This window comes from Theropithecus gelada, chromosome 5 (genome assembly GCF_003255815.1).
Source record: "Theropithecus gelada isolate Dixy chromosome 5, Tgel_1.0, whole genome shotgun sequence".
NCBI lineage: Eukaryota > Metazoa > Chordata > Mammalia > Primates > Cercopithecidae > Theropithecus > Theropithecus gelada.
The window spans coordinates 66,421,735-66,445,289 of NC_037672.1; the positions used below are offsets into that span (position 1 = coordinate 66,421,735).

Here is a 23,555-nt window from a genome sequence, read left to right on the forward strand (position 1 = left end):
TACAGCGAGACTCTGTCTCAAAAAAAAAAAAAAAAAAAAGGAGATTGTAAAATCCAGTGTTTCTCCAGGCGTGATGGCTCACGCCTGTAATTCCAGCAATTTGGAAGGCTGAGGCAGGCGGATCACCTGAGGTAGGAGTTTGAGACCAGCCTGGCCAAGATGGGGAAACCCCATCCCTACTAAAAATACAAAATTAGCTGGGTGTGGTGGGACATGCCTGTAATCCCAGCTACTCGGAAGGCTGAGGCAGGAGAATCGCTTGAACCTGGGAGGCAGAGGTTGTGGTAAGCTGAGGTTGTGCCATTGCACTCCAGCCTGGGCAACAAGAGCAAAACTCCATCTCAAAAAAAAAAAAAAAAAAAAAAAAAAAATTCCAGTGGTTCCCTGCTAAGCTTCAGAGCATTTACATATCTCTTTAAACTATAGAAAATGTGAATTTTTATGGGTAAACTGATCTCACTCTAATTTATAAACACTTCTCTCAAGGGAACATTAGTGTTATTAATGTTGCCTGGCAGTCATATTACTTTTTTCCTAGTCCATTTACTCTTTTTTTTTTTTTGAGACAGAGTCTCACTCTGTCACCCATGCTGGAGTGACACGATCTTGGCTCACTGCAACCTCTGCCTCCTGGGTTCAAGCGGTTCTCCTGCCTCAGCCTCTCAAGTAGCTGGGATTACAGGTGTGCACCACCACACCTGGCTAAGTTTTGTATTTTTAGTAGAGATGGGGTTTCGCCATGTTGGCCAGGCTGGTCTTGAACTTCTGGCCTCAAGTGATCGGCTCACCTCGGTCTCCCAAAGTGCTGGCATTACAGGCATGAGCCACTGTGCTCAGCCTCCATTTACTCTTAAACTCTTCGTAGCACCTATCCTTAGGGTTATTGTGAGAATAAAATAAGTTAAAACATGAGAAACATTTAGAATAGTGCCTGACACATAAGTATTCAAGTGTTAGCTATTATTACCATTATTATTGAAGGTATATTTTAAGGTTTTGTTTTCTGGGCAGTTAACATTTCTCTTCTTAATGCAGACAGATAATAATGGTAGGGGCTGGAATAAATAAACACACAAATATATACATACATACATACATATATAAACACATATACATACACATAAGGATGAGATACTTGACTTTAAGAAAATGAAAACATTTATTCTCAAATATATTACTCATTTTTTAATGTATCTATATATATGAACACTTGAATTTTTAAAAATATAAATATTATTTTAATCCTTTTATGAGCCAGACTGAATAACATATTTAAAACCAAATTTGAGGTTTCTGTCAATTCAAGTTTGACCCAAATAGTACAGAACATTATAAGGTTTGTAGAACCCTAAACGCCTTTTTTACTGAAATTACTAGGTATCATAATTTATTTAGGTTATACCTAGTATTAAAGACCCATATCAGAGCCTACCCTTTTCATAGTACTTTTTCTGGCCACCCCAGTCTGCAATGATGGATTTTAGGAAAAATTCAACTCATATCATCTTGGTTATACTTAGAATCTATTGTTGTTACCGTAAGTTATAAGGTATTAGAGTTGGGAAGAAACATGGTGATCATGCACTTTAGCCCCCTCATTTGTGGGCTGAGAAGATAGAAAGATTGAGTTGTCTATGGCTGTACTGAAAACCAGGGACTAGACCCAGGTCTCCCAACTCCCAGTTTAGCTCTTTCTTTTTTTCTTTTTTTGAGATGGAGTCTCACTCTGTTGCCTAGGATGGAGTGCAGTGGCATGATCTCGGCTCACTGCAAGCTCCGCCTTCCAGGTTCACGCCATTCTCCCTGCCTCAGCTTCCTGAGTAGCTGGGACTACAGGCACCCACCACCACGCCAGGCTAATTTTTTGTATTTTTAGTAGAGATGGGGTTTCACTATGTTAGCCAAGATGGTCTCAATCTCCTGACCTCATGATCCACCCACCTCGGTCTCCCAAAGTGCTGGGATTACAAGTGTGAGTCACCGTGCCTGGACCGTTTAGCTTTTTCTATCACAGCACAGATGGTCTGAGACTGGACCTGTGTCCTCATCACTGATATCTAGGGTAATAAAAGTTGGTAGCCTGTACAACATGCTCAGCAATGGCAGATTGCCATTTAGAATGCTGGTCTTCTGAAAGAGTTTAAAACAAATCTATCTTTTGTAGTTTTCAAAATACAATTTGCTTATATTAGAGAATTAGGCCTAATAATGTCTTTTGCGTAGCTGTAGATTTTTAAATATATATATATTTTTTCAGATGGTGGCTCTGTCACCCAGGCTGGAGTGCAATGGCGCAATCTCGGCTTACTGCAACCTTCTCCCTCCCAGGTTCAAGCGATTCTTCTGCCTGAGCCTCTGAAGTATCTGGGATTACAGGTGCCTGCCACCGCGCCTGGCTAATTTTTGTATTTTGACTAGAGACGAAGTTTCACCATGTTGGCCAGGCTGGTCTCAAACTCCTGACCTCAAGTGATCTGCCTGCCTTGGCCTCCCAAAGTGTTGGGATTACAGGCGTGAGCCACTGTGCCCGGCCTATTGATTTTTGATTTATTGTATCTAAGCTGCATTTCCTCTTTCCCATTCCTCTGAGCACCAACCTAGTTTAGGCCTTTGTCACCTCATACTGGTCCCACTGCTCTTCTTCCTGCCTCTCATCTTTCTCTCTGATTTAGCTCATTTATGGCCAACATCAATTTTAAATACCACATTGTCTGTCACTTCCATGGGTTCCCAGGGTCTTGCCACACTTCCTAGTATGTCAGCTGAGATATTCCTCCTCCACTTCACACAACCTGTACTCTAGAAAAAAACGTTTTCTGGCCAGGCACAGTGGCTCACGCCTGTAATCTCAGCACTTTGGGAGGCCGAGGCAGGTGGATCACCTGAGGTCAGGAGTTTGAGACCATCCTGGCCCAACATGGTGAAACCCCGTCTCTACTAAAAGTACAAAAATTAGCTGGGCATGGTGGCAGGAGCCTGTAATCCCAGCTACTCGAGAGGCTGAGACAGAAGAATCGCTTGAACCCAGGAGGCGGAGGTTGCAGTGAGCCGAAATCGCGCCTTTGTACTCCAGCCTGGGCAACAAGAGCAAGACTCTGTCTTTAAAAAAAAAAAAGTTTTCCCACAATCTCTTATCTATCCCCATTTACATTCGTGCTCTCTTTGTTACATTCGCTTGGGTTGCCCTTCTTTTTCTTTATTTATCTAGGTCATACTTAGTGTTAAAGACCTATGTTAGAGCCCAACCCCTGCATAAAAATTATCCCTGACTGCCCCAGCTTCAATGATAGCCTTACTCTCTTAGTCTTGAGTGGAGTCATTAACTGAACAGTTGATTTAGTAATTTGAAAAAATATATTTTATCCAATATTTTTGATTGTTTAAATAAAATTTCAAGTATAAATGTTCTTTCTTGCCCAACTAGGTCCTAGGTTGTTTAGGGCTAGGAGCAACTTTCTATGCTTTTGTTTGTATTCTTTAGAGGGACAAGATACAATGCCCTGCACAGAGCAGGTGCCCCAAAATAATTAATTTTATTTAACATCTGTCACACTCTGCTTCTTGTCTAGATCATACACAGAGATATAAAGCCAGAGAATATATTAGTCTCCCAGTCTGGCGTTGTCAAGCTATGCGATTTTGGATTTGCGCGAACATTGGCAGCTCCTGGGGAGGTTTATACTGATTATGTGGCAACCCGATGGTACAGAGCTCCAGAACTATTGGTTGGTGATGTCAAGTATGGCAAGTAAGACAGCAGTAATGGGGAGGAGTAGATTTTTACTCTTGCTTCTTGCTACACTGGAATATGTTTATGATATAATAAATGATCTCTCTAATACTGAAAGTAAGGCTTGAGTTTCAGGGGCTGTATAAAGTGATTTGTAATCATTTTTGGTGCTTCCCCTTTAAACATTCCTGTGAAAAAAGTATACTTGTTTTAGAGATGGGGAAATTAAGTGGTCCATTTTATACAGTGGATTGTAAATAGATACATTTATCACTTGTAAATAGAGGTGAACATTGATTGGTTAAATGTGACATTGTTGGAATAGGGAAGATGGAGTAAGCAAGGGTGGAGGCAGAAATATAACTAAGTAAAATGTTTTTAAAACATAAATTGTCTTCACAAGGGAATTCTTCAAAGAAGAAAGGATTGTAGCTTTTACTGCTTTTGATTGAAATCTTTCTAAAATATTTTCTACAATTTCTGTTTTCAGAGCACACTAAACATTATTTATTATTTTCTTGATTACTGAGTTCTTATTTTGCTACCATGTTATAATTTTTGTGCCATTTTATAATTCAGCAATAACCTTAAGCATTTTAAGGTAGTTGTTCCTATATCAAATGATGCTTGCGTATTCTTTGAGTTCTTGTAACTGATTTTTAAGATCGTTTCAAATTTTTTATACCTAGGCTGGGCGTGGTGGCTCATGCCTTTAATCCCAGCACTTTGGGAGGCCCAGGTGGGCGGATCATGAGGTCAGGAGTTCAAGACCAGCCTGACCAACATGGTAACACCCCGTCTCTACTAAAAATACAAAAATTAGTCAGGCATGGTGGCATGCACCCGTAATCCCAGCTACTCGGGAGTCTGGGGCAGGAGAATCGCTTGAACCTGGGAGGTGGAGGTTGCAGTGAGCTGAGATTGCACCACTGCACTCCAGCCTGGGTGACAGAGTGAGATTCTGTCTCAAAAAAAAAAAAAAAAAAAAAAAAAAAAAAAAAATTTATCCCTATCAGCCTTCAGTTCTCTTCATTGTTACTGTATTTATCCTTAGCAGCCACCTCCTCTTTCTGGTATACTGTTTTCAGTGTACCATGGCATAGCATGGATTGGTCAAGCTTACTAGAGTTATGTGTAAACAAAGAATGAATAGGCCCTAAATGGAGCCTGAGAGTCTTATTTCCAGAATAAAGTATACATAATAACTGTTTTGGCTTTTCAGAAGGCATTTCCTTTTTATGTCACATGATTGAAGTTTCTGGAAAGCTCACTTATGCAAAATTGGGAGTTAGAACTTTAATAGGGAAATATCTTTTCATGGGTAATTTAAGACTTACTGTAGGTTGAGTATTCCTTATCCTAAATGCTTGGGACCAGAAGTGTTGCAGATTTCAGATTTTTTTTTTTTTTTTTTTGGATTTTGGGATATTTGCATTATACCATTGGAGCATGCCAAATCTGAGAATCTGAAATCTGAAATGCTCTCCTTGGCGTTTCCTTTGAGCATCACCTCAGTGCTCAAAAAGTTTTGGGTTTTGGAGCGTATTAGGATGCCAGATTTTACACCACATTGCTTTTTTTTTCAGGGCTGTTGATGTGTGGGCCATTGGTTGTGTGGTAACTGAAATGTTCATGGGGGAACCCCTATTTCCTGGAGATTCTGATATTGATCAGCTATATCATATTATGATGTGTTTAGGTAAGGTTACACATCTGTGTTTTAAATTTTAGAGATTTTTCTGCATATTCATTTGTGCATGTGTGTTTGTGATTTTTTAAGCTGTTGCATTAAAGATTATATATGTTTTAAGTGAAGGTAGGGAGCATATAGGAAAACTGTGTGTGTGTGTGTGTGTGTGTGTGTGTGTGTGTGTGTGTGTGTTTTGAGATGGAGTTTTGCTGTCCTTGCCCAGGCTGGAGTGCAATGGTGCAATCTCGGCTCACTGCAACCTCCGCCTCCCGGGTTCAAGTGATTCTCCTGCCTCAGCCTCCCGAGTAGCTGGGATTACAGGCGTGCACCACCATGCCTGGCTAATTTTATATTTTTAGTAGAGATGGGGCTTCTCCGCGTTGGTCAGTCTGGACTCGAACTCCTGACATCAGGTGATCTGCCCACCTTGGCCTCCCAAAGTGCTGGGATTACAGGCATGAGCCACCGTGCCTGGCCCTGATGCATGTTCTTAATCACACTACCTCCCCTTTCCCCTCAACAAAGAGGAAAAGAGCAGAAGTTGTGCATTTCTCTGCACTTTTACATACAGTTAATTACATGTAGAGAGGACACAATGATCATTTATTATTCTTGAGTCAGTAAGCATTTGGTGTAATATGACTACTGTCCTTACTTTCCATTCAAGAGGAGAGACAGAGATTTCCAAGGTTGGTTTAATCTTACCACAGATTTGGACTTTTGCTGTTAGTGCTTTTGACAGAATTTCAAAGCTGGACTATCAAAATCTTACGTTTGTTGAAATATCAGCCGGGCGCGGTGGCTCAAGCCTGTAATCCCAGCACTTTGGGAGGCCGAGACGGGCGGATCACGAGGTCAGGAGATCAAGACCATCCTGGCTAACACGGTGAAACCCCGTCTCTACTAAAAATACAAAAAACTAGCCGGGCGAGGTGGCGGGCGCTTGTAGTCCCAGCTACTCGGGAGGCTGAGGCAGGAGAATGGCGTAAACCCAGGAGGCGGAGCTTGCAGTGAGCTGAGATCTGGCCACTGCACTCCAGCCTGGGCGACAGAGCGAGACTCCGCCTCAAAAAAAAAAAAAAAAAAAAAAAAAAGAAATATCAACTTCATGTTTGAAGATGGAGCTTAGAAATGGAACTAATGGGAAAATACTTGGGGTAATTCAACTATTTGATTTGAAGTTTTCAGGTTAGAAATTAAATAAGCAGTACAATGGTTTCTTACAGTGGAATTTTCAGATATGTTTTATATTCAACTAGATATTAAAGTTGAGAAAAAAGATAAAGTGCTCAAATCTGACTTTAAGATAAGCACAAAATCAGTTGACCAAATATTAAATTCTTAAAGGGGTAGAATTGATTTATCTAGATTAGATCCTGTCCATATGACTATTAATATTTTTATTGTTTTGTTCAGCACTTTATGCTTTGTAGTTAGAAACGAAGTGCTGGTACTTATATCTGGAAAGTTATAAAATATTTTTTACCTGTCCTTTTCCTATGCTCCTTAAGACTTCCATGTACCACCACAGTAACAGCATTGTCCTTGGTCAATTTTGCATGTTGACAGAGCCCCAAACTCCATAAGCTGTGTTCCACTATTTCCTCTACTTCACTCCACATGTCTCTTCACCACTTCTGTCATGTTGTATAATAACAGAGATATGTGCTGTTTTCACTTCCAGGTAATCTAATTCCAAGACATCAGGAGCTTTTTTATAAAAATCCCGTGTTTGCTGGAGTAAGGTTGCCTGAAATCAAGGAAAGAGAACCTCTTGAAAGACGCTATCCTAAGCTCTCTGAAGTGGTGATAGATTTAGCAAAGGTAATCATACTTATTGTTTATACTTTATGACAGGGAATTTATGCACTATCAAGACTTATTTTTTCTTTTTTTCCTTGTCTAGTTGATCTTTTTTTTTTTTCTTTTTTCTTTTTTTTTTTTTTTGAGGCGGAGTCTCGCTGGTCGCCGAGGCTGGAGTGCAGTGGCGCGGTATCGGTTCACTGGAAGTTCTGCCTCCCGGGTTCACGCCATTCTCCTGCCTCAGCCTCCGGTGTAGCCGGGACTACAGGCGCCTGCCACTACGCACGGCTAATTTTTTGTATTTTTAGTAGAGACGGGGTTTCACCGTGTTAGCCAGGATGGTCTCGATCTCCTGACCTCGTGATCCGCCCGCCTTGGCCTCCCAGAGTGCTGGGATTACAGGCGTTAGCCACCGCGCCCGGCTTTTTTCTTTTTTTGAGACGGAGTCTCACTCTGTCACCCAGGCTAGAATGCAGTGGTGCGATCTCGGCTCACTGCAAGCTCTGCCTCCTGAGTTCAGGCCATTCTCCTGCCTCAGCCTCCCGAGTAGCTAGGACTACAGGCGCCCACCATCACGCCTGGCTAATTTTTTCTATTTTTAATAGAGACGGGGTTTCACTGTATTAGCCAGGATGGTCTTGATCTCCTGACCTCGTGATCCGCCCACCTCAGCCTCCCAAAGTGCTGGGATTACAGGCATGAGCCACCATGCCTGGCCTCTAGTTGATCTTTTAGGTCAACAATTTCCTGTAATGATTTTAATTTTTGTACATTTAGAAAAAAATTAAATAATTTGATGGGGGTAACTTCAGAGAAAAAGGACTGAAAATTTTACCTGTTTTAAAACTCATTAAGAAACCATTTATTGTTATCTAGCATTTTGTAAATGTGAAAACATCCTCATTGAAAAACATACTAAAAACATAAAAACACTGTATGATTTTAACGTTTAACATTTAAAATACAAGCCTTGTGTAAATGGAAAAGAAAATAAAAGTAGGATAAGAAAATAAAAAGGGGTTGGACACGGTAGCTCAAGCCTGTAATCCCAGCACTGTGGGAGGCTAAGGTGGGTGGATCACTTGAGGTCAGGAGTTCGAGACCAGCCTGGCCAACATGGTGAAACCCCATCTCTACTAAAAATACAAAAAAATTAGCTGGGCGTGGTGGCGTACATCTGTAATCCCAGCTACTCGGGATGCTGAGGCAGAAGAATCACTTGAACCCAGGAGACAGAGGTTACAGTGAGCTGAGATAGCGCCACTGCACTCCATCCTCGGTGACAGAGTGAATCTCTCTCTCTCTAAATAAATAAATAACGGTTAGAGAAGTAGGAAAATATTAAAATGTAGGGCATAGGATGGCTGGGCGCGGTGGCTCACGCCTGTAATCCCAGCACTTTGGGAGGCCGAGGCATGTGGATCACAAGGTCAGGAGTTCAAGACCAGCCTGGCCAAGATGGTGAAACCCCATCTCTACTAAAAATACAAAAATTAGCTAGGTGTGGTGGCATGTGCCTATAACCCCAGCTACTCGGGAGGCTGAGGCAGACAATTGCTTGAACCTGGGATGTGGAGGTTTCAGTGAGCTGAGATTACACTACTGCACTCCAGCCTGGGCAACAGAGCGAGACTCTGTCTCAAAATAAATAAATAAATAAATAAAATGTAGGGCATAGGATCATGATCTGTATGGTATTGTCAAAGGGGTATTTGCTTAGCCACTGGATTGGCTGCAGCCAGTTTACAAATGGCCAATACTTTTTTGTTGTATTTGATTAAGGAAGATGTTAGAGGTTTTCATTCTATCAAGTAAGAATCTACTCTAAAAGTTGACCTTTTTGGGGAATTATTAGCTCAAAAAGTTCTCATTAGTTAAGATTGTTTAAAGTATTGATAAAATATGTACCTCTAAAACACTAGGCTATAACATTTACCCATTTTTTTAAATTCTTTAACTCATGAAGTTTAATAAGCTTATAACTAATTATAACAAGTTCTTAGAATAATACATTTCCAGTTTGTTACATAATCTTTTAACAGATGCAAATATTTTTAATTGGTACAAGCTTTATAATCTTGTAAGGAGATACAAGGGAATAAAGGTAAAACTATTGTCCAACTTGTGTACCTTGATCATACCTTAAAGAATCATATAAAACTTTGAAAATATTTTATTATGGAAAATTTCAAACAGAAAAGAAAATAGAAAGAATAGTTGTATAACAAACCTTCATGTACTTGTCATCTAATTTCCACAATTATCAACCTTTTGATAATCTTGTTTAATTTATCTACACTTTTCAGCTTTTTTTGGAGTATTTTGAAGCAAATCGCAGACATGTTATTTTACTTATAAAAGAAGCACAGTTATGCGGAGAACTTTTCTTGTTCATTTAAAGCTACTTATTGAGTCCCTTCTATTTTTACTGGCATTTTAGGGGCTTTAATGAATCAGAACAAGACTTTGCAATAAAATAAAATAAAATAATCTTTGTAAAGCATCTAGCATAGTGATAAGTACAGGGTAAATCCTTTCCATTCTGTAATAGCCTTAAGTTTTAAAAATTCCAATTAATTTCTTACCATCATAAAATATCTAATTGATGTTTAAAGTTTCATTAATTTCCACAAAATTTCATTTCATAGTTTGAATTAGGATCTAAATGAAGACTATAGATTGCAATTGGTCGGTATGTTTTTAAAACTTTATTTATAAGCTTCTCTTCATCTCTTTCTTTTTTGTTTAAACCTTGCAATTTATTTGTTGAAGAAACTAAGTCATTTGTCCTTAGAATTTTCTACATAATGTGGTATACATGTTCCTCTGTGTCCTGTATTTCTTATAAACTCACAGTAGAGCTAGAACTTGAACAGAATCAGGTTGATTTTTTGGCAGCACTACTTCATAGGAGGTTTGTGTATTTCCATATAGAGACACTGAATGTCTGGTGGTCTTTTTGTGATACTAGCAACCATTGATGGTCATTGTCTAGATATGTGCGTTGTTCTTTATCCTTGATTATAGATGCATAAAGTACATTGGTGTGCAAGTGTGGTGGATTGCGTTGGTAATCCCAGCATTTTGGGAAGCTGAGGAGGGTGGATAGCTTGAGCCCAGGAGTTCGAGACCAGCTTGGGCAACATGGCAAAACCCTGTCTCTACAAAAAATACAAAAATTAGCTGGGTATGGTGGTGCATACCTGTGGTTCCAGCTACTCAGGAGACTGAGGTGGAAGGATCATCTGAGCCTAGAGAGGTCATGGCTGCAGTTGAGTAGCGATCACACCAGCCTGGGTGACAGAGTGAGACCCTGTCTTAAAAAAAAAGAAAAAAATCATTGAGTATAAAGAGGAATTTTTTTTCATATTTATAAATTTAAATGTAGGTAGTTTTTCTTTGATATGAACTCTAGGTGTTCTTAATTTTTCAGAAATGCTTACATATTGACCCTGACAAAAGACCCTTCTGTTCTGAGCTCCTACACCATGATTTCTTTCAAATGGATGGATTTGCTGAGAGGTATAGTACTTACCCATGTTTTTCAGGCCATACCAACCTAGGGTTAAAGTAAGTCTTCCACAATAGTCACAAACAGCACTTCTCTTATTTCTATTCCCACCTACTTTGCAGGATCTCAGATATCTACCACCCTACCCCCATATTCCCTTAGCAATAATGCAGTTCCTAGGGGTGGTCTCCTACATTTACTAAATTAGTGCTCTTGGTTTTCATGAAGCAGTCACTTTAACCTCTTCTTTCTGTCTCCCTGTGGTGACATCTACCAGTTAGGTCATTGATTTCTATGTTGCTACCAACTGTGTGATGCCATCATCTTAGATGCTGATGTAGTTATAAAAGTGCCATCTTCTGTTGCTGCCAAACTCATATCACACCAAGTGCTTTGATACTGCTGATACTGCTGATGTGTTGGAGACACAGTGAAGCTGACAAAACACAGAATAGTGAGATGAGTGGCAGTAACGTGTAGCTTAATAAAAGATAGCTAGGTCTTCCTAATTGCTTCTGTATTCAATTAGTTGTGATATGTTGTTTTTGTGGAAGTATATGAAGAAACTCTGGACTCACGTAAGTAGATAATGGTGGGCATGCTTTGATTCTATACCAAAACTCTGATACCATAGCAAAACTTGACAGTGGTAGTGTCTTTTTTTTTTTTTTTTTGAGATGGAGTTTCGCTCTTGTTGCCCAGGCTGGAGTGCACTGGTGCAATCTTGGCTCACTGCAACCTCTACCTCCTGGGTTCAAGCGTTTCTCTTGCCTCAGCCTCCCGAGTAGCTGGGATTATTAGCATGTGCCACCACAGCCGGCTAATTTTGTATTTTTAGTAGAGATGGGGTTTCTCCATGTTGGTCAGGCTGGTCTCAAAACTCCTGACCTCAGGTGATCTGCCCGCCTGGGCCTCCCAAAGTGCTGGGATTACAGGTGTGAGCCACTGTGTCCGGCCCAGTGGTAGTTTCTTAAAGGCTGGTTGCATTGTGGAATCTGAAACCATATCATGGAGTTTTTCTTCCTTTGTTAAATTAAAATCCATTTGTCTGTCCTTCCTTTTTAATGAATCTTTTACCCATGCATGCTTTTGTAATATCATGCTTTAGTGATTTGGAAAATATTAGTTTGCTGAGTTATGCAGATCTTAAAAATATTGACTTATTTCTTGTACAGCATCAAAAATTACATTCTATCTCATAAAAGTTTGTGAGTTTTGGGAAGCTGCTAAGCTCACAGTAGTGGATACAAATTTAACAGAATTGTAATTTTTGCATACAATTTTGAATTTTATCATTGACACAGTAAGTTCAGTTTTCCTTGAAGTGACAAGATCACTTTATTTGTTAAAAGAAAATGTTTCACATAGAACCAAAGTCTTAGTATTCATAGTTTCTCTGTCAGTGTTTCTTTCAAGTAAAAATATCTAGTTTAGTTTGTATCACAAATAATTACGCAAGCATTTTTCTTAAGACAACCATAGTATTTTGGTTTGTAGCAGAGGTGCTTTATGTATATTCTCATTTTGTCACACAGACGATAAAAAAAGGATGCGTTTAAGAGTTTGGCTTTAACTAAGTTAATACCTTTTTGCTGCTTCATCAGAGACATTCTTAAGCAAGACTGCCTTTAAAAAAAAAAAAGGGCCACTGAGAATGTGTGGCTATCAAGAAAGTAATGACTGCTAGTACATTTTGGTTTTGCTGCTTTGATTCTTGGTAAGGTGTCAGCAGTTTTATCCACCACTGCTTTCGTGTTAATGTGGTAAGAAAGACAAACATCTTTATGTTAAAATAATAGCATTGACTTTGTGAACCTTGTGAAGGTTCTTAGGGATCCCCAAAGATCTACACACCACCCTTTCCAAACTGCTGATCTAGGCCAGGATTTTTCTCATTTTTAATAACATAGACTAGTTTAACATTCAGTTTTTAAAAAATAAATATCTTGAAAGTCAATTTTTTTTTGTAGGTTTATCCATGTCTTACAATTTTATTACATTTTTATGTAGGTTTTCCCAAGAACTACAGTTAAAAGTACAGAAAGATGCCAGAAATATTTCTTTATCTAAAAAATCCCAAAACAGAAAGAAGGAAAAAGAAAAAGATGATTCCTTAGGTGAAGAAAGAAAAACACTTGTGGTACAGGTAAATGTTCATGTTTCACATTTTTAATTTAATATACTTATTTTTTTAAATTTGTTGAGAAAAATGATAATTTTGAAAAAAGTTTTCTGAGCAGTGAGTATATTGTTAACTTTTAGTTTAGTTGCAAAAATATATCTTCTCAATAGATATTACCTGTTTAGAAAACTTAACATATCATGTTTTGAGTACCTGTTAGGTGCCAGACTGTGTAACAGTGCTTAAATCACATTCATCCAAGAACATCTAGACATGTGTTTTCATGCACACATACACACACAGACACGTGGAACAAACAACCCTCACTCCACTTATCTTTCTTAAAGGATATGAGTGAAAAATATTGTTTGTAGAAATTTATATAAAGTAAAGCATTTGAAAAGTGAGATTTGGATACTTAACTTAGGTTCGCTTTTCCTAGTAAATTATCCAGGATCTGTTCTTGATAAGGTAATTCAAATCCACCACCAATACACTCATATGAAGTACAGCAAAAGAAGAAAGAGTTATCAGTTTTGTGTTCCCTGACTCTGAATATGTAAGAACAAAAGTGGCATTCTTGATTCCTCTTCCATGAGTTTTTCCACTGATATGTGTGTGTGTGTGTGTGTGTGTGTGTCTGAGCGAGCTGTGTGAATTGCATTTCCATTCTTTTCATATTTTCCCAATAACTATCTGAATAAGAATCTGGCTTTAATTTTAAACCCTTAGGTAGAATAAAGAAAACAGGTTGAAAAGGGTGATACTTATGATATTCTGCTCTAGTTGACAAGTACTTTATAAGAAGAGGTGAATTTTCGTTCTCTTCAGATCATTAACCTTATTAATATTTTTATTAATGATCAGGATACCAATGCTGATCCCAAAATTAAGGATTGTAAACTATTTAAAATAAAAGGCTCAAAAATTGATGGAGAAAAAGCTGAAAAAGGCAATAGAGCTTCAAATGCCAGCTGTCTCCATGACAGTAGGACAAGCCACATCAAAATAGTGCCTTCAACAAGCCTCAAAGACTGCAGCAATGTCAGTGTGGACCACACAAGGAATCCAGGCGTGGCAATTCCCCCGCTTATGCACAATCTTTCTGCAGTTGCTCCCGGTATTAATTCTGGAATGGGAACTGCGACTCTACCAATTCAGAGTTACAGGTATGAATTAGCAAAATAAGACCAAAAAATTGTTTAAGGGTATATTTGCAAATTGCAAGGGTTTGTCAATTCATCCACATTGTTTTTATTCTCAGAATTCTGGATGCTATTCATTCTTGTCAGGTAGTTGTTTCAAAAGACTTTTTGGCTGTGTGATGAAAATTACTAGCGTTTGATCAAAACAATTCACCTAAGTCCTGAGAAAGTAGGGTTTTATTCCTTAAGGTGAAGAGAATCTACAGCTATATACTCTAATAATGTGAAAGCAGGTTGTCATAGTAAAAGAGAGAATTTTGGGGTGGTTGCTGCTGCATGGTGTGACTGTGAGCCTATAGTAGTATAAGGAAGCTCTATTTGGGAATTTTGCTGAAAGGAGGGTAATGTATTTGGTAGGACTTGGGGGCTGGTGGGAGGCATGAGGGTAGTGTTAAAGAATAGAATGTTTCACCAGATTTATGTGCATTGTATATTTGAGAATAGATATTACATTCTGGTTAAACTGCTTGCTAGTTGGTGCTGTGTCATTTGGTTTTGTGCTTGAAAAAATAATTATTGCTGGTTCTAACCTAAAAACATTTTTTTTTTTTTGTTACAGAGTGGATGAGAAAACTAAGAAGTGTTCTATTCCATTTGTTAAACCGAACAGACATTCCCCATCAGGCATTTATAACATTAATGTGACCACATTAGTAAGTAAGCAGTTCTCAGTAGTAGAAGAGCAAACACCAGTCAGCTCTAGACTTTTATTAAAAGTAAATATGATAGTGAAGAACTGAGAATTGTATTTGGATACACATAAAGTGAAACCTTAATTGTGCATATATTATCCCAACCCGTCATAGCCATAAACGTGAAATTCTGAAAGTTTAAATAAGTTTTATAAGTCTGAAAACTCCTTCCCTCCTTCCTTCCTTCCTTCCTTCCTTCCTTCCTTCCTTCCTTCCTTCCCTCCCTCCTTCCTTCCTTCCTTCCTTCCCTCCTTCCCTCCCTCCCTCCCTCCCTCCCTCCTACCCTCCCTGCCTCCTTCCCTCCCTCCCTTCCTTCCTTCTTTTCCTTTCTTCCTTTTTTCCACGGAGACTTGCTCTGTCGCTCAGACTACAATGCAGTGGCGTGATCTTGGCTCACTGTAACCTCCACCTCCTTGGTTTAAGCAATTCTCCTGCCTCAGCCCCTTGAGTAGCTGGGATTACAGGTGCCTGCCACCACTCCTGGCTAATTTTTGTATTTTTAGTACAGACAGGGTTTCACCATCTTGGCCAGGCTGGTCTCGAACTCCTGACCTCGTGATCCACCTTGCCTTGGCCTCCCAAAGTGCTGGTATTACAGGCATGAGCCATCTGTGCCTGGCTTGTTTTATTTTTTCTTTAGTAACATAGTAAATTTTCTCACCTTGATGATTGCTGATCAGTTCTTTTTTAGAGTAGATGAGAATATAAATTGTCTTATCTCACCCACAACAGATTTTTGGTGGCTGTATTCTATTGGCCGGAGATGGTAGCACACATCTACAATCCCAGCACTTTGGGAGGCTGAGGCGGGAGGATAGTTTGAGCCCAGGAGTTTGAGACAAGCTTGAGCAACATGGCAAGATCCTGTCTCTACAAAATTTTTTTTAAAAAATTAGCTGGGTATGGTGGCACATGACTGTAGTCCTAGCTACTTGGGAGGCTAAGATGGGTGGACCTGGAAAGTTGAGGATACAGTGGTAAACTGTGGCTGTGATTGTGCCCCAGCACCTCAGCCTGGGTAACAGACCAAGATCTTGTCTCACCAAAAAAAAAAAAAAAAAGAAAAAGAAAAAGAGAGAAACGATTCTATTTATTTATATAATAAATATTTATCAATCATTTATTATGTGTGAGACACTGGAAATAAATAAATCTTTCTTTTCAAGGACTTCATGATCTAGAGGATCAGCAAATTAAAGCATAGTATCATATTGTATTTAGAGATAGCACAGGAAGGAGCATTATTATTCTCGGCATGGCATCCAGAATGTTTCTCTTTTAAAGTTACGTGAAACCCTCATCATTCTTCTGCTCAACATACTCCATTAGCTTCTTATCTCTGAGGAAAGGCCAAAGTCCTTACAGGGTCTATAAGTGCCTGCATGATTGACTCCACCCAGCCCTCTATCCCATCCCCACCTACTCTTTCTCCATCAATCTGTTCTACCACACTGATTTCCTTGTTATTCCTGGAACATGGTCAGACATACTCCCACCTTTGGGCTTTTGCACTTGCTATTTCTTTTGCTTTAGAAGATCCTTCCCCCAGATAATCCAATGGATTTACTTTTTCTCTTCCTTAGTTCACATGAAACCTTATTGTGAAGTCTTGTAACTCATTATGCTTCCCTTTATGTTCGATGCCTTCTCCTTGCTTATTTTTTTCCATTGCATTTACCTGGCATCGTCTATATACTCTTATTTATATATTGTCTGTCTCCCCCGACTAGAATGTAAGCTTCCAAGGCAGAGATTTGTGCTTTTGTTTTCCTCACTGTACTTTTCCTTCCTATGCAAGTACAAATATATATATATATTATATGTTTTTCGAGACAGAATCTCACTGTGTTGCCCAGGCTGGAGTGCAGTGGCATGATCTCAGCTCACTGCAACCTCCGCCTCCCTGATTTGAGCGATTCTCCTGCCTCAGCCTCCTGAGTAACTGGGATTACAGGCACCCACCACCACACCCAGCTAATTTTTCTATTTTTAGTAGAGGCGAGGTTTCTCCATGTTGGCCAGGCTGGTCTCAAACTCTTGACCTCAGGTGATCTGCCCACCTTGGCCTCCCAAAGTGCTGGGATTACAGGTGTGAGCCACCATGCCTGGCCTAAAATTTTAAAATGAGTTCAAACTACCAGGTTAACATATTCAAAGACTGAAAATAAAACACATAATAAGTATTTATAATAATACATTTATTCACACCTTAGAATGGGGGCATAAAACATGGGAGAGAGGTACTGACCTACAACCTACAAGTTGAAGGAAATCTAGGCTTATCTCTGCTTGCATTAATTTTCATTAAGGAAAGACTCCACACTGAATGAATGAATGCTTTTCACAACAAAGGGAGGTATGGATGTATTCCCAAAGGAGTATTTGTGTGTGTGTGTGTGTGTGTGTGTGTGTGTGTGTGTGAGACAAATTTCCTTTCTCTACTTCTCTCACTATCTTCAGTGCTGGAAAATACAGCCTTTTCATCTCTCTCATGATTTGGACATTGTATTTATTTTTCTTTTAATTATTCTTAGTTTATAATTTCTGTGCTTATAATACTTTCTTTTTTGGTTTCTTTGTGGATATTTGTGTTTTAAAATCCTGATTTGCTTTGGAAGATTATTTTAATCAGGAAGACTTTTCAAAATAGCTGGTTTAATACCATTTTGCCAGAACTGATATCAACCTGCTTTCAGGTATTGCATAATCAATGCTGGCTGATAATTTTAGATCTGATTTATTCTTCTTTGGAAGAGGTAATCAAGAAAGGAGGTGAAGATTAGGAGGGCGAAGACCCAGTGGAGTCTTTCCTTAATGAAAATTAATGCAAGCAGAGCTAAGCCTAGACTGTCTTCAACTTGTATGTTAAAGATCAGTACCTCTCTCCCATGTTTTATGCCTCCATTCTGATGTGTGAATAAATATATTATTATAAATACTTATTATGTGTTTTATTTTCACACTTTGAATGTGTTAATCTGGTAGTTTAAACTCATTTTTAAATTTTATTTTTTGTACTTGCATGTAGTTTTCTTGAACTATTTTATTTTATAGCCAACTTGAACCAATAGCCTTAGCGCTTGGAAGAGAGTAAGCAGAAACATCTAAAAGAAAGAAATGCAAAAGCTCACTGCAGGACTCCTGAAGAATTTCTGGCAGCCAGAATGGCATAACTCACAGAATATTAAGTTTGAGGCATCAAGGAACCTCAATAACTTAATGTCATTATACATATGCTTGTGTGTATGTAGTTCATTATACATACATATGAATACAGGGTTTCTGTGATTCTCGAATGAAAAATATTGGAAAAGTGTCAAATTCATAAGGATGCAGAATTGAAGTGCTGCTGCTATTCCTCACAATTTTTTTCTGACTTTATCAACTGTGAAATAATAGTACTAAGAAAGATTAGGAAAATAATTGAAGTTATAATACTTTACTTAATAAATTGTATTCCTAGGAGGATAGTATTATATTCTTACTCTGAGGAGCAAGACAAGGACAAATATAGAAAAATGAATAACAAAATTATATTGGGAAAGTGAAAAATAAGCTAGGGGGAGATGTGATATACATGTGAAGATAAACTGTTCAAAATTTATGAAGACAACAGCAACTATTTGCTGAAAAGCCTAGGAAGTGTTGTAAGGCCCAACCTTGCTGGCCTGAAGAACCAGGGCATCAATGCCCATCTTTTAACCTTTTACTACTTGCTGGGATTTACACACTGATAACTGGCAAAGGGAGAAGGAGAAACTCATAGCAATCAAGTTATCTACTTGTTAGCAATTTTAATGAATTTAATGAGGAAGACATTTGAAATAATTGGATGAAATTTTTTTCTATTATTAATGTCCTTCAATGTGTTAATTATAGACCTTCAATTTCACAAATTTTAGGATATGAGCATAGGAGTTGCACAAGAAGGAAAGCCTAGCTAACCTTGAAACTAATTCTTTTTTGTTGACTATATTGATGATATTAGGTCTCTAGTGAAAAAAGCCTCTTTCGGGCAAGTAAGAAAAGAAGGGAGTACTCCAGGACAGATGTCCATTTGCCTGAACTAAACTATAATCATCTCCCTGAACTAAGAGCATTGGAAGGCACAGGTATGTTGATAATACTTTTACTTTGTGTAGTCTGTTTAGAGTATTTAAAATGTATGTTAAATAAACAGAATTTAAAAATAAAAATTCATAGTAACTTTACATATTTAAGTATGTAAATACCTATTTTAATAAGTACATACTGAGTAACAAGTAGAGAATGTCAAAAACTAAAAACTAACAAAATGTCTAATATTTTCACTGTGTTTATGGTCATTTTTATCTAGCTCGAAATTCCAGGCTAACAAAGAAAGAGAGCAAAATTCTTTCAGAATCTCGAATTCCTTCTCTGGCCGCTATTGACCTGCACACCCCCAGTATTACATTACATCAGGTACAGAAATACTCTTTATAGGATGGACAGAACTCAGGTCTCTCTCATACTTACTAGTAAAGTATTTTAGGGAGAGTTTGCTCTTAAGAATTGTGCAGGTTTATTGGTGGGATCTATAACATTTTGCTTGCTAAAGTTTGTTTGATTCATCGCACTTAGTACCTTTGTTACATATATATTTACATAAATGTTTCCTAACTTGCCATAATACTTTTTTTTTTTTTTTTAGCGACATGGTTGTGTTCTGGTGCCCAGGTTAGAGTGCAGTAACGTGATCCTAGCTCACTGCAGCCTCAAACTCTTGAGCTTAAGCAATCCAACTACTTCAGCCTCCCATATAGCTGAGATTACAGGCATGCACCACCATATCCAGCTAATTTTTAAATTTTTTGTAGAGATGAGGCTTTGCTATGTTGCCTGGGCTGGTCTCAAAACCCCTGGCCTCAAGTGATCCTTCTGTTTTAGCCTCCCAAAGTGTTAGAATTACAGACGTGAGCTATGGCTACTGGCCAGTAATCCATTTTTTATAGGTTAAAAATGTGTGTGTCTGGGTATGCAGCCTAGCTACAGTTTTAGTTAACTACTGGGTTTATTTATTTATTTATTTTATAGTTTGTAGTATTTCACTACATTAACTCCAAAGTTATAAACACCCTACCTTTCAAAGAGAGAAACTCTGGAATTGCTTTTATTCTTTCAAAATAGGTGATCTATTTGACATATTTTCCCCAACACAATCCATTTTATCCATGTTAAAGATTTGCTATTCCATATAGTCATTTTTTTCTATCATTGCTCTTAACTTTTCATAATATATGTGTTTCTATTACTTTTATATCAACAGCCATATCAGTCATTTTTACACTGAAAAAATTGACAAACTTAAATCTCCTGAGCCAACCATAACTAGCTACAAACTTTGGCTATGGACATTGTACTTTCCTTTTACTGCTTCAGACAGATTTTTCACCTTTGCTTGAAGCTAGACAACTTTTGTTTTAGAATTATTTCTCCATCCTCATTATTAACACATTTCCATTTCATAGAGAGTTCCTGTATGTTGTTCCTTATCCATGGTGATGCTTTTTCCACTGTGAACTCTTTTTTTATTTTTATTTTTTGAGACAGAGTCTCACTCTGTCACCCAGGCTAGAGTGCAGTGGTGCAATCTCAGCTCACTGCAACCTTTGCCTCCCAGGTTCAAGTGATTCATGTGCCTCAGCCTCCTGAGCAGCTGGGATTACAGGTGCGCGGCTAATTTTTGTATTTTTAGTAGAGGCAGGGTTTCACCATGTTGGCCAGGCTGGTCTTGAACTCCTGACCTCAAGTGATCCACCTGCCTCCGCCTCCCAAAGTGCTGGGATTATAGGTGTGAGGCATTGCCCCTGGCTTCCCTGTTAACTCTTTAATAGTTCTGAAGAGCTCTACAAAGGAGTAGTGTTACTGAGGATAATAAATTATCTAGAGATGCTGAGGAAAGGATTTATTGCTGTGATTGCTTTGCCTTATCTCTTGCCGACAATTTCTATAGCACCATTTAATTAAAACTGAACAAATTTCTGTCACATGAAGATTAATCACTGTCACAGATTCCACATTTAGGAACCATAGAGTATCAATACATTTCTTATATAGTTCTTTACTTCTTTTTTTTTTTTTGAGACAGAATTTTGCTGTGTCATCCAGGCTGGAGTGCAGTGGCACCATCATGGCTTACTGCATCCTTGATTCCCTGAGTTTAAGCGATCTTCCCATCTCAGCTTCCCGAGTAGCTGGGACTACAGGCGTGCACTAACACACCTGGCTATGAGCCACTGTACCTGGCCCCCTTTTTTTTTTTTTTGGACATGTGGTCTTGCTCTGTTGCCCAGGCTGTATGCATGCTCATAGCTCACTGCAGCCTTGAACTCCTGGGCTTAAGCCATCTTTCCACCTCGGTCTTCCAAGGAGCTGGGACTACAGGTGCAGGCCACCACGCCCAGTAATACAATTTTTTTTTAGAGGTGGAGTCTGTTTATCTATCCATTTTCCAGCTGAGGGACAGTGGAGTTGTTTGCAGTTTTTGACAATTAAACGTGAAGTGTTATATAAACATTTGTAAATGTGTTTTTTGTGTGTGAATATATAGTTTCACATTTAGTTGGTAAATACCTGAAAATGGATTTGCTGGGTCATTTGGTAAGTATATGTTTAACTTTATAAGAAACTATCAAATTTTTCCAAAATGACTACATCATTTTGTATTTCAACCAGCAATGCATAATAATTTCAGTTGTGCCTTATCCTCACCAATACTTGGTATTGTCAGTTTAATTTTAGCCATTCTAATAGGTGTGAAGTGGCATCTCATTGTGGTTTTAATCTGTATTTCCCTAATGACAAAGATGTTGAGAATCTTTTGTCATTTGTATATCTTCTGTATATCTTCTTTGATGAAATATCTGCTCAAATCTTTTGCCCATTTTTAATGGTTGTTTGTTTTCACATTGTTGAGTCATTATTTATTTTGATGTTCAAACTAGTCCAGTTTTTCTAGTGGGATCCCCTTCAAGGTAGCTTCTGTCTCCTTTTGACATGTCCTCATTGTTCTTTGAGGAATTCTTTGCTATCTGGTGCAACAGATAATGCAGATTGATTTGTACCAACCTGGAATCAGCCACTTCTCTAAGGATCCCTAGTTTCCTTTAGTAGAAAATCATATTTAGAAATTAAGATCTGGGCTCTAGGTGTGTTCATTGATTTGGGGGAGTCATTGTTCCAAGGCCCTCTTAGTGGACAGAGCTAGGTACATAGACCTAGGTACATACACATTTACTATGAGTTTATTTCTATTTCTACCTATGGTTACTGAAATCTACAAAGATACCCCTAATTGTAATCCAACACCTAGAGTTTGGTCTAGTTTACTATTCTCTTCTTTAACAGTGAGAAATTTAGCTGTATGTTATTCCATGTATAATTTAATATATGTACTTATTTGATTGATTATTTTATATATATGTAACCTCCTGTAACTGCTACTGTGATTTCCCTTTTTTAAAAAAGATATATTTGTCATGTTTTAACATTGAGATTTTGTTAGCTGCATAAAACAAGTTGAGAAGTGGTCTCTCTTTATTTCCTGAAAAGGTTTAATAAGTTGGTGTTATTTGTTCCTTGAATGATTAATAGAATTCTCTGATGAAGCCATCTGTCCCAAGAGCTTTATTTTGGGGAAAGTTTTGGATAATTTTTTTTTTTTTTTGAGACGGAGTCTGGCTCTGTCGCCCAGGTTGGAGTGCAGTGGCGCGATCTCAGCTCACTGCAAGCTCCGCCTCCCAGGTTCACGCCATTCTCCTGCCTCAGCCTCCTGAGTAGCTGGGACTACAGGCGCCCGCCACCGCGCCCGGCTATTTTTTTTTTGTATTTTTAGTACAGACGGGGTTTCACCGTGGTCTCCATCTCCTGACCTTGTGATCCGCCTGCCTCGGCCTCCCAAAGTGCTAGGATTACAGGCGTGAGCCACCGCGCCCGGCCTAATTTTTTTTTTTTTTTTTTGAGACGGAGTTTGGCTCTTGTTGCCTAGGCTGGAGTGCAATGGTGCGATCTTGGCTCACTGCAACCTCCACCTCCTGGGTTCAAGCAATTCTCCTGCCTCAGCCTCCCGAGTAGCTGGGATTACAGGCAAGTGCCACCACGCCCGGCTAATTTTGTATTTTTAGTAGAGAAGGGGTTTCTCCATGTTGGTCAGGCTGGTCTCGAACTCCCGACCTCAGGGAATCTGCCTGCCTCGGCCTCCCAAGGTGCTGGGATTACAGGTGTGAGCCACCGTGCCCAGACTGATTTCAATTTCTTTAAAAAATACAGTGCTATTCAGATTTTCTGTTTCTTCTTGTGTCTCTTTTGGTAGGTTGTATTTTTTAATACTTTTGTTCATGTCATACAATTTTTAAAATTTGTTGGCATGATGTTGTTCATAGTATTCTATTATTGTCCTTCTGTTTTGTTTTTGTTTTTGAGATGGAATCTTGCTCTGTCACCCAGGCTAGAGTACAGTGGCACAATCTCAACTCACTGCAACCTCTACCTCCCAGGATTAAGCGATTCTCCTGCCTCAGCCTCCTTAGTTACTGGGATTACAGGCGTGAGCCACTACACTTGGCTAATTTTTGTATTTTTAGTAGAGACGGGGTTTCACCATGTTGGCCAGGCTGGTCTCAAACTTCTAACTTCCAGTGATACATCCACCTCAACCTCCCAAAGTGCTGGGATTACAGGCGTGAGCCATTGCACCTAACCTCTTATTGTCCTTTTAATATCTGTAAGGACTGTGATGATTATTCCTTATTTATTTTTACTTTATTATGTTCACTTTCTTTT

The 23,555-nt window shown here is 38.7% G+C and overlaps 1 protein-coding gene across 3 annotated transcripts in view; it reads left to right on the forward strand.

Moving 5' to 3' along the window:
* The window catches only part of CDKL2 (cyclin dependent kinase like 2), a 51,656-nt gene that overhangs the window by 18,772 nt on the left and 9,329 nt on the right, over positions 1–23,555 (forward strand). For 2 of the 3 annotated variants that reach the window (XM_025386218.1, XM_025386217.1), the window contains exons 4-12: positions 3,570–3,748; positions 5,317–5,429; positions 7,105–7,244; positions 10,657–10,745; positions 12,745–12,880; positions 13,724–14,025; positions 14,621–14,714; positions 18,742–18,865; positions 19,090–19,196. In XM_025386218.1, coding sequence (XP_025242003.1) covers positions 3,570–3,748; positions 5,317–5,429; positions 7,105–7,244; positions 10,657–10,745; positions 12,745–12,880; positions 13,724–14,025; positions 14,621–14,714; positions 18,742–18,865; positions 19,090–19,196 — 1,284 coding nt within the window. The remainder of the gene's footprint in view (positions 1–3,569; positions 3,749–5,316; positions 5,430–7,104; positions 7,245–10,656; positions 10,746–12,744; positions 12,881–13,723; positions 14,026–14,620; positions 14,715–18,741; positions 18,866–19,089; positions 19,197–23,555) is intronic. The other variant, XM_025386220.1, reaches the window with a different exon arrangement.